At 41.2% G+C, this 11273-nt stretch overlaps 1 protein-coding gene and 1 pseudogene across 1 annotated transcript; one reads left to right on the forward strand and one right to left on the reverse strand.

The window, feature by feature from the left end:
- Positions 1–5867: 5867 nt before the first annotated feature.
- LOC144709050 (trypsin/chymotrypsin inhibitor pseudogene) lies at positions 5868–6692 on the reverse strand (annotated as a pseudogene).
- Positions 6693–8051: 1359 nt separating this feature from the next.
- LOC144709051 (trypsin/chymotrypsin inhibitor-like) lies at positions 8052–8672 on the forward strand. The gene has a single exon (XM_078582456.1). It carries the CDS (start codon positions 8052–8054, stop codon positions 8670–8672), a length of 621 nt encoding a protein of 206 aa, XP_078438582.1.
- Positions 8673–11273: the final 2601 nt, after the last annotated feature.

Here is an 11273-nt window from a genome sequence, read left to right on the forward strand (position 1 = left end):
AACTAAAATCATTGTTTTAATTCTTAAGCCTCAATCTCTGCATAAAAAGAGCTTCTCTTTTTTATTGCCCCACATCACCCCTGTGATTAAAAATTAAGAAAGAGGATTTCTTAGTAATCAATGCCATCGTGGGATCACGAATTTCAGTGTAATAACAATTTGTATTTAATAATTGACTGAAGCTAATATTTAAAAACAATTAATGATTAGCTTCAACCAATGATTCTCAGTGATTTCTGGTTGCTTGACGTCCGACGAATTGAACAACGACACGTGGCATGGCTCCCCAGAAATGTTTTAAATTCATATAAAAATAAATATAAACCCAGAAAAATATAAATATATATATATATCCACTCTGAAAATTCATTTATTTATGAATATAATGTCACCAAATTCAGGAAAAATCATATCTCAATCAAAATATTAATTTTTTTCATAATATGTTGACAAAAAACCATGAAAACACTTAAAAATTCACCAAATTCAAAATACCGTTCAAAAAATGGATTGAATCTTTTTTGGCTTCATAGCATGCATATATAACCAATTTACTATGAGTAAATATGTAACCATCATCATATTAACTTATTAATACTAAGTGTTATCAGTGACCCTATGTCATGACAAGACTTGTCTCCTACAGAGAATATGAGCCAGTTCAGATGGTGGACCAGGTCTAGGACAATGTATTTAAATGTTTTAGAAGGGATCTTATTGTAGAGTTTTTTGTTGAACAAAATGGGTGCATTGTAAACACTCTTTTTGTCATAGGACTATGTTCCCTTAAAATTAAACATGGGCATACTGTTAGCTACATAATACCATTATATTGAACTCTGTTTAGATGTTGTATACACCTTTTAAAAAGAACTTTTGTTATATCATTGGATACATGGGTATGACACTTGTTATTATAATCTATTATATGAATCCTTTTGTGTCCACTGACTTTTTTCCATTAAAGTACAAGACGATATCTTTGATTGGTCTTTTAATACGGTTTTTATGTTATTATAGTTTTAAAATCAAAAAAAATACTGGTAAAATATAACATAAGGTTTTCAGTTAGGCAACTCTCTTCTGGTAGATTGACACCTCATTTAAGTCCAGATTAATCTATTTCTTTTACTATAATTTTATAGAGTGCCCTAACTTCATTATACATAAGCTTGCATCGTCATTCCCTATACATTTCTTATTATTCATTGGAAATACCATAAATGTGTTTAGTATTCACCGAAAAAAAAACTTGAGTCTTATCTGATTTTCTAACTCATCGGATCCGGAAAATGCACTTCAGTATGTGCCATAAATCCCTTCATTTCTAGATGACTAGTGATTATATTTTTATGTATGAGTTATCCTATAGCTTTACCACAGTTTTAGCACATGGTTGATGAAGGAACATGACTTGAATTCACAAGGCATGCTCTGTTTGAAGCACCCAAGTCCTAAATTCACAGAGCTAACTCATAACATCAAGTTAGATCAATAAAATTATGCTTTTATACATCTTTTTTTACCACATATTTTTAGATTTTCACTAGCATTATTCAACATTTAATGATTATGAGACATTTATTATTTATTATCCTAAGCTCTATTTGTATTTTTTAGTCTAACCCCACTTGATTCCTTAGAGTCGGCTGGATCTCTCACATCTTCTTGGAGTTTTATTTGAAAAATAGAACTTAGGTAAATACAATGGTAAATTTAAAATACAAATGGAAGTAAAGGAGAAACCCAAGTCATCTCATAGATAATAAGAAGAGGCCCAAAATACAAGAAGCCCACTCTAGAAACCCCTTCAAACCTCCTTAAGGACCGGGTCAACTAAAGGCAATAATGTGGAACTAACCCACAATTTGAATTTAACAGGCCGGCTTTAAATTATGGGAAGGAGGAACGTGGATCCAGGCTGGAAATCAAGTAATCCTACTTTATAAAACCCTGAAATTAAATCCAATTGCTGGGAGAGATAGGGCACTTGCATTTAATCTCTATTTCCCTCTCTTTGTATCTCATCCTGAATTTCTGCTTCCAACTTGTTGTTCGAGGCCTAGTGCATCAGCTTTATTTGATCCATTCTTTTTCAAAAATGGTGTGGTAGAGAAATTTTCACGGCGATGAAGATTCTTGGAGAAACAGCCCCACTTTGCCCTTGGGGAAAGTAACAACGAGGTTTGTGTAATCTACTGAATGTTTTATTTGAATTTTCTCCCCATTTTTCTAGGTAAATATTCCATTTATTTTAGACAGAACATAAAAATTGATTTCATTAATTTAAAATATTTTTGACTAGTTTTCCTCATTTTTCTGATTTCCTCTTCAGCAAATTGTTAAATATCCAGAAAAATATAAAATCATTATTTATAAAGTATATTTGAATTGTAATTTACTCTCTAGTTACCTGCTCCTTGTGGATTCAACCCTTACTTAGCCTCTTATTACTAAGGAAAATTATATAAATAGTGTTGCATAAAGCAGAGTTATTTAACACAATTTACGGTTTATTACTAACCTCTCCATAATCCAAGAGAGCTCTCTAAAAGGGAGAACACTCAATGGGAGAACAATAGTTTTAAATAAAAAATAATCCAATACTGCCATTGTATAGGTGCATTATAAAGGTCACTAAAGGTTCATGGACGTCCATCATGATAATGCCCTTAAAAATGCAACTTAAAACATTGGGAAAATTTTGACTAACATGGTAAAAAAATATATCACAAACGTGACAGGCTTGAGTAGAGATATGAAGAAGACTATGGGACCTATAGAACATGTTAGAAAGATATTGTGTGGCTCAAGAAGATTATGAGGAGAAAAAATACAAGATCTGCACCTATGAAAAGGTGTACAAAGGCATCCTGCAATTTAGCAAAAGTAGAATGTGTAAGAGGATTCTGTCTAAGAAAAACCTATTAAGAGATTTTGTGAATATTGAAAAACTTGTATGTAGATTTTGTCAGCTTCTAAAAGGATCTTCAAGTTGGGCCACCATTTGCAAATGGGCCTCGAAATCTGGGCCTCTGGCCTACGTCACTTACTGCTCCTTGAAAGTATCTTGGAAGCATTACAAAATATCTCCCTCTCTTCAATACTACGTAAGAATTTAAATCACCATTTTAACATGATATATTTGGGGGTAGATTCATACAAGTTTTTGGATTATTGTTTTACCTTCCAACATGTATCATGCTCTGTTTCCATGTATTTTCTAGATTCTACAGCCCACATAGATAGTGGATAAATTTTTTGATAGTCTTCGAAATCCATCGAGCATGAAGGTGAGATATGGATATTGTTAAAATTTTGGTGAGATATCCATTGCCATAAAATTGGTATTTGGGAATTATAAGTAACTTTTGTCCTTATATATGATTCTATGCATTTGAAAAACTTTGACAAAGGTGGGGTGCATCGTCATGCAAGGTGAGCAGCCTCAAGATAGCCACACCAAAGTGCGAAGTAGCCCATCATGCATCACCCACTGTCCATACCTACACTACGAGGGCCCACATGTATATCCTAACTAGGGATTGACAGTCCCAGTTCCATCCTCATTTTTGCAAAGACATAAACCTTACATAAAGTTCAGTACAGTTCATGTCCATTCATGTTTTTGTCCTGGTCTGGTCCATTCTCAGCCTGCTCACGTTGACTAGTCAATGTCAAAGACAAAGTAGAAAGTTTATGTGGACGGTCAGCTGGAAAATTGATACCAACATATTTATGCTTTAAAACTTCTAGTAATGGAGGCGCCGTCGCCTCCCTTCCCTTCCAATTTTTACAAAAAATATTAAACAAATATTTAATAATATCCTTCCAGTTCTGATCCAGTTTGACCCATGGACCTAAACCTGCGTGACCAACCAATCCACCCTTAGATGGAGAAGCTGCAGTCCTGGTTTGATCCATTCTGACCAGTCTTATATGTCCAACCCTATCTTTTGTCCTCTCCCTCTCCCTCTCTCTTTCTCACCCCCATCCTCTCTTTCACTTCTACTTGATTAATGAAGGCAAAGTCAGATCTCATTGTTACCGTCTCCTAGAGGATATTTGTTCCCTACAAATGAAAGGGAATGATCAGTTGAAGTTCCTAATGATGCAGGACAACAGAAATCTGTAGTGGCATTGACAGAGAGGATGGATGAGATTTAGGAAGAAAGTAACTTAGGTGGTGGGTCAGGCGGACAACCAATGGGGCGGCCAAGGGATAGGGGACAATGGGGTGGTGGGGTAGGCCATAGGCAATCAACGACGGGTAGAGGTGGGTCAACGCACGTGTTGCAAGTGAGTATCTTGCAGGCAGAGGTGGGGCAATGTAATCACTACAGGCAACCACTTGTGGGATAGGCACAAGCCGGTTACATGCATGCATCATGTGAATTGCTGTCTTGCCACAAGTGCGGTAACGATCCATTGTCAACTCCTAGGGTGAAAATGAAGATTTCTCAATTCAAAAGTCACCATTTTCAACATCAAGGGAAGGGGTTTTTCTAGCCTTCCTTGCATAAATTTTGGAATTTTAAAAAAATGAAAAATATAGAAAAAAAATTTAAACATCAGTTACGCTATGTTTTGTTCCATAATGCCAACCGCTGAGTTATGTGCTGTTCCATTTTGTATGCAGACTCTATGATGAATGACTGATAGATTTGAACATTTTGGACTGAGGACTGGTCAGTCTCGACCGAAATCATTCCCTAGGTCCTCCAGTTTAGGGTAAAACCATACCGAAACCTGAAGTAAACTATTACATATTTATTTAATACTTTTCGGTAAATATTTTATAAATATTAAATCCAACTTTCCGGAGAGGTCTCAATTGATCTTAGCATAGTCATGGAATATTTGATTATCAGTGGCCAGCTGTTTGATGAAGATGAGTTCTTCTTCAAAGGTGGGTGGAAGAACCCATTGACCTCTTCCTCTATTGAAATTTCTTCCTTCTCTATTTTCCATGAAGAAAGAGAATTGTTGAGGGAGAAAAACCCAGAGAGGGAGATAGACCGAGAGGGGTGAAAGAAGGGAAGGGATGTGGAGGGGCATTTGTTACCAGTGGTTCTAAAGCTACCTATGTTGATAGCCAACACAACTATCCACATGACTTTTCTGCTTCGATTTGAGATTGACTAACCAACCTGATTGGACTGGGAATGGACCAGAGTCAAACAAGGATAGCTCTGAACCGGACCGAACTTTAGGTAAGGTTTAGGTGTTTGCTAAAAGTGGGGTTGAACCAGAATCATCAAACCCTAATGACCGAAAGGTCCTTCCACCTATCCTGTGTTGGAACCTGGCTCTCTAACTTCACCAACTCACACAGAGAAGGGAAAGACAAGCACTCACTCACTTGATCTCACACAGAGAAAAAGGTTTTAAGCCCTCACTCTCTTGATCTCACACAGAGAAACAAGATGCAAGAACACTTTGAGAGAGAAAGGAACCTTGATGCACACAGCATACTACAACAATGAAAACACCTACATATTTATAGGCACTCCCCCATAACTGCCTATGGATCTAAACTCAGCATAGCCACACACCTGTCCATGTACTTGGTCTTCCAAGGAACCCATTCTTTAGCTCCTCAAAATAAGCTATAGCCTCCACATCTCCTTAAGCCATGCTGACTTGGTCATTATTGACTTATTAAAAACTACCAACTCCTAAAATTACTGAGTCAAGATTAACTTCCCCAACATCCTGTTATCCGCTCCAATGCAAGAGCCTTAAAACCCCTGTAGAGTGTAGAACATGGCCAGTTGAGTAAATTCAATCCCATTAAGATTATTGTAGTTGCCAGAACATATTATTAGTGGGGAAATGTGGAGAAACTTGCGACCCTTCATAAGATTCTATGCTTTCACGAAGACGACGAGGTGGGGTGCGCCGTCGCCCAAGCTGAGCAGCCGCGAGCTGCCCACGCCCAGAGCCCCCCGGCAGCCCATCCTGCACGACCCGCGGTTCACGCCCACGCTGCACGGGCACGCCTGTATCTCATACGCTTCTGCGTTCTCGCTCGGGACGATAGCGAACCGGCTGTCGTGAGGACCCACCGAGGCGGACACCGAGCCCCCCGTCGTCACGAACCCTTCTCCGTCTCCGCGCACCCGCCAGAGCGCGGAAGAACCCGCCGAGCAGGAGGGCCTGGCGGCGAACCTGACGTAGAGCGTTTGTCCTGCAGTGACTGTCTTGGAATTAGGGTTTTCGGGGATCAAGGCGAGAGCCTGACCGCGCCAGTCGAAGAATTCCGCCTTGGCTACGTGAGACGGGCACGATTCGTTGGCAGAGACGAGGATGAGCCCGCCGGCCGCTCCCCTGGTGCCGAGTGACTCGACGTAGTAGAGCCGACCCCTCTGCAGCGGCTCCCCGTCTGAGTCTAGCACGAGCTCCTGGGCGGCCAGGAGAGGTAAGCATACAAGAAAAGGGAGAAGGCCCAAGAGGAGCTGGCGCGACGGCTTCATTTTTTTTTTTTTTTGGCTTGGGCTGTTGGATGAGTAAGAACGATGGACGGATGATGATGGGTTTGTTGGTGCGGATTGGCCGGTGTTTTATAGCCGCACTCTGGGGCAGATGCACAAATCTGGCTTTTCTTCTTGTGCGTTTCCGGCGTGAACGTGCTCTATCGCCCTTGAAGCGCGTCCTCTGTTCAAACGGTTTCCCGTCAAAGAAAATGACATTTTCTTCTATTTTGACCTACGATGCTTCGAAAGGACGTTTCTCGCCTTTCCCTCGGTGTCTCTATCTGATTGAAGTTGAAGAGAAAAGCGGAGAGGCTCTAGCACGGCGAATCGATAACAAAGAGAGACATTGAAGTTAATAAGTTTATTTGAGTCCATTTGAAACCTTGAGAAAATCTTAGTCTATTTCATTCCACGACCAGAGATCATTCTCATGGTCATTCCACGACCAAAGATCCCCAGAGCTGTGAATTGCTGACCTTGAGAGGGAAGGGTGGAAGGGAGAGAAGAGAGAGAAGCGAGCCGATCATTCGCGTAGTACGTCTGACTATATCTTGAACCTTTAGGCATTCCTTTTCTCCCTCTCGTTCTCTTCAATAATTAAGTGTTAAGGATCCATATGAAAATCATGGTAAACAAATCCGACTTCCGATCGTCAATGCCCGTTTTTGTTTCGCTTTTGGTTGCTTCAGCCCATACACATTTAATCGACGAGTTTGAAAATGCATCCACAATATGCACCCATAAAATATTAGCATACTACTTTTCTATTTTATTAAGTGAACCATCGTAATCTAAACACCTATCGCACATAAGTTCCTTTGAAGGATAGCAATTGCTAATATCAAGTTTCAAATAGCTGATATCGACTAGTAGATTACCCTTTAATGACCTATCCAGAAATCGGTTTGAGACGAGAATAAAAAAACCGAGTATAAAAACTGAAGGCCTTCAGTTTACGCAGAGACAACTAGGGGAATCGATAAGTCGCCGATTCCCTGTTATCCTCATGGTCAACAGTGCCCAGGTCTGACGGGCCTGCCATTTAGGAACAAGTCCTCTCTCTTTCTCTATCTACATCTCTCAGTTGACCATGACCAAAGATCCTTCGAACTACGTATTATTGACCCTGGGAGAGGGGGAAGAAAGAGAGTTGGCAAGGTAATTTGGAAGCATGGATGGTGGAAATGAAGGAAAACGCCTTTTTCTTTGACGGCGAACCGCTACAACATAGGACAGGATTGAAGGGCTTCAGAGCACGTTCACACCGGAAAGCCAAAAGAAGAAAGGACAGATTTGTGCATCTGATCCAAAGACGTCGGAATTGTTGACCATAGGAAATGAAAGAGAAAGCGAGAGAGTCGGGAAAGTAATGACGAAACATCAGAAGAGATAACTCTGTTTGACGGGAATGTTTATCGTCTGGAGGGAGCGACGCGGTTCAAGGGCTTCAAGAAGAAAAGGACAGATTTTGGCGTCTGCTGCAGCGGCTATAAAACACCGGCGAATCCGCACCAACAAACCCATCATCTGTGCATCGTTCTTACTCATCCAACAGCTGAAGCCAAGAAAAGAAAAATGAAGCCGTCGCGCCAATTTCTCTTAGGCCTTTTCCGACTTCTTGTATGCTTACCTCTCCTGGCCGCCCAGGAACTCGTGCTAGACTCAGACAGCGAGCCGCTGCAGAGGGGTCGGCTCTACTACGCCGTGTCCCTCGGTACCAGGGCAACAGACGGCGGGCTAATCCTCGTCTCCGCCAACGAATCGTGCCCGTCTCACGTAGCCAAGGCGGAATTCTCAGAGAGGCTCGGCCAGGCTCTCGCCTTGTTCCCCGAGAACCCTAATTCCAAGACAGTCACCGCAGGACAAACGCTCTACGTCCGGTTCGCCGCCAGGCCCGCCTGCTCGGCGGGTTCTTCCGCGCTCTGGCGGGTGAACCCCGACGGAGAAGGGTTTGTGACGACGGGGGGCTCGGTGTCGGCCTCGGTGGGTCCTCACGACAGTCGGTTCGCCATCGTCGCACCGGAAAACATTGGAGTTAACGTAGGAGTGTACGAGATACACGCGTGCCCGTGCAGCGTGGGCGTGGACCGCGGGTCGTGCAGGATGGGCTGCTTGGGGGGTCTTGGCGCGGGCAACTCGAGTCTGCTCAGTTTGGGCGCCGACACACCCCACCGCATTGTCTTTGTGAAGGCATAGAATCATATCTAGCGTCAAAACTTTCTCAGGATTTCTCGAATTTCTGTCAAAAATGGTTGTTTAATTTAATGGAATAAAATAACCTGTCCGTATTCTTTAAAAGGGTTATTTCTCGTGGATGATTAATCTCTTCGCCAACCGACAATTTCCCTCCGTTAGATGCCGGTTAACATGGTTACTGCTCAAGAATCTCTTGGCTTCACGCGTTATGCCACGGGCTTCGTCTTAGCTTCGCGTCATCTTCTTTGAATCTTGTCTCACTTTCTTTATTTTCGCTTTCGGCGATTGCGTTGGGTTATTCTTCTAAAGTTTGATTATTTAGTTATCTCCCCTACGTTTTATGCTTCTGTCTGGTTGACTTTCTACTGATGCCCTTCTCCGCATGCCGAAAATATAGCGCTGATCGTGCCATTTGTTGAATGATTAACGCTTTTATCGATCTACATATGCAAACAATTTTTCATTTGAGGAGCATTCCATAATCTTTATCAGTATTAGCGTTAATTGGAATTTCCCCTAAACAAAAATCTCCTCATTTTCATCTTTATTTTGTGAGATGTTTTCCATTAATTAGCTCATGAGATAGAGGCGTGCCCGTGCAGCGTGGGCGTGAACCGCGGGTCGTGCAGGATGGGCTGCCGGGGGGCTCTGGGCGTGGGCAGCTCGCGGCTGCTCAGCTTGGGCGACGGCGCACCCCACCTCGTCGTCTTCGTGAAAGCATAGAATGATATATAGGGTGAAAACTTTCCTGGGATTTCTCCAATTTCTGTTAAAAATGATTGTTGAATTTAATGGAATATAATAAAGTGACCGCATTGTATAAAAAGCTTACTTCTCATGGATGGTTAATCTCTTCGCCAACCGACCATTTCCCTCCATTAGATTCGGATTAAAAGCGTTATTGCTTAACAATCTCATGGCTTCACACGTTATGCCACTCACTTCGTCTCGGCTTCGTGTCATTTTCTTTGAATGTTGTCTCACTTTCTTTATGTTCGCGTTCAGGGATTCGCTGGGTTATTTTTAAAAAGTTTGATTATTTCGTACAATCCTGTACTTTATCTTGTTGTAAGGAACAGCAAGATTCTTTTCTCAAGTTGCTTCGAGTGAGGATTAATTGAGGAATAATCAAGGCCGTATGCTGCAAGCCTGCAATAGAGAAGCCGATGAATAATCAAGGGAGCAATAAACAAGAGCATTCTGGCGAGAGACAAAGAGACAAAGAGGGGAGAGGGGAGAGGGGATGACAGAGAATGAACAAACGCACTTCGGCAGCTGTAATTCCCGCGCGCTTACGTTTCCTTCACTGCTCCTCTCTAGGGAGTTTAACTGTTAAAAGCCTCCCTCTCTCGCAATCCCTCCATGGTCATGGGGAGCTGAGACACACATTCCTAACGTATCTTATATATGTCGATACATCTATCTCCTATTTCATGCCTCCGCCAATCGGTATCGTCATGTTCTTCGTCGTCTTCCATCCCAGCATCACCATGCTGACACTCATTTCTCTATCCTCTGCGTCCACCTCTTCTACTTTAATTTTGTTCCTAGAAAATATTCCAACCTCTTGTTTCTCTGTCTATTTTGTGTCGCAACTCTTTGTGGCCGCAATTGCCAAGTTTTCCTCCAAAAGCAATCAATTCGTTAAATTTCCTGACGTCTCCCCATGCTGATATAAAGTTGTGGGGGATGACAAATTCCTTATCGTCAACATTATTTCTACATTTTGTCATCATCTTGGTCATCTATCGATCATGAGTGAACGACGACTAATTCATCATTGAAGGTTGAGGAAGATGATTTTGATGATCACCTAAACAACCGCAATATATTCTTTTAATTCAGGGAAAGCCCTCTGATGATGCTATTTTGTTATGAAGCTGCAGGAGAAAACATTAGGATAAACATCTTTGACCATGATGAACTAGCTGTCATCCTTCCAATTTCTCAGTCCAATTCCTCAATTTGGAATTGATTCCAAGCTGATAAACCAGCTTTCCAATGCTTAGTAATTTTACAGCGTCTGACTACTGAAGTAAATGATGAAAAAAGGCTGTCATCAGTAACAAAACTTTATCTAAAATCTAGACATCAAAATTTTATCATTACTCCTGGAGCTTCATTATAAGATTTTAACAGTACCTTACTTTATGCCATGCTTTTGGCATGGAATATCAGAAACTAGTCAATAGATCCCGGCAGGGGTAACTCCACATTGGGAAATAACTGAGAAGCTTGGGAAAAGAGAACTGTATCACAATATGGTAAGTCATTGTCAAAATACAAATAAAGTAAGCTATTCCATCATGGATAAAAAGAGGGATCTCTTCAGAAGGTTTCAAAGAACTTTAAGGTTTTCATGATAATACAAGCATCCTTTCACAGTCGGAGGCCACTACCTTATCTTATGTTTTCAGAGTAAATCAACTTCTATTGGATCAATTGAAGTCTGCAAATCATAAACTCGACAATCCTTCTCCCAATTGCCCAAGGTCATGTAATAATGAATGAAAAAGTCTGGTCAAAAGTGCATACATTCAAATGAAGGAGAAGTTGACAGATTATCAACATCTCTTGCAGTTAAAGATTATTTTTCCCCTC

The sequence above is a fragment of the Wolffia australiana genome, chromosome 11, assembly GCF_029677425.1.
Source record: "Wolffia australiana isolate 7733 chromosome 11, ASM2967742v1".
NCBI classification, from domain to species: Eukaryota; Viridiplantae; Streptophyta; class Magnoliopsida; order Alismatales; family Araceae; genus Wolffia; species Wolffia australiana.

Coding starts and splice junctions, on each gene's coding strand:
- LOC144709051 (XM_078582456.1), top strand. CDS start 8,052: ATGAAGCCGTCGCGCCAATTTCTCTTAGGCCTTTTCCGACTTCTTGTA.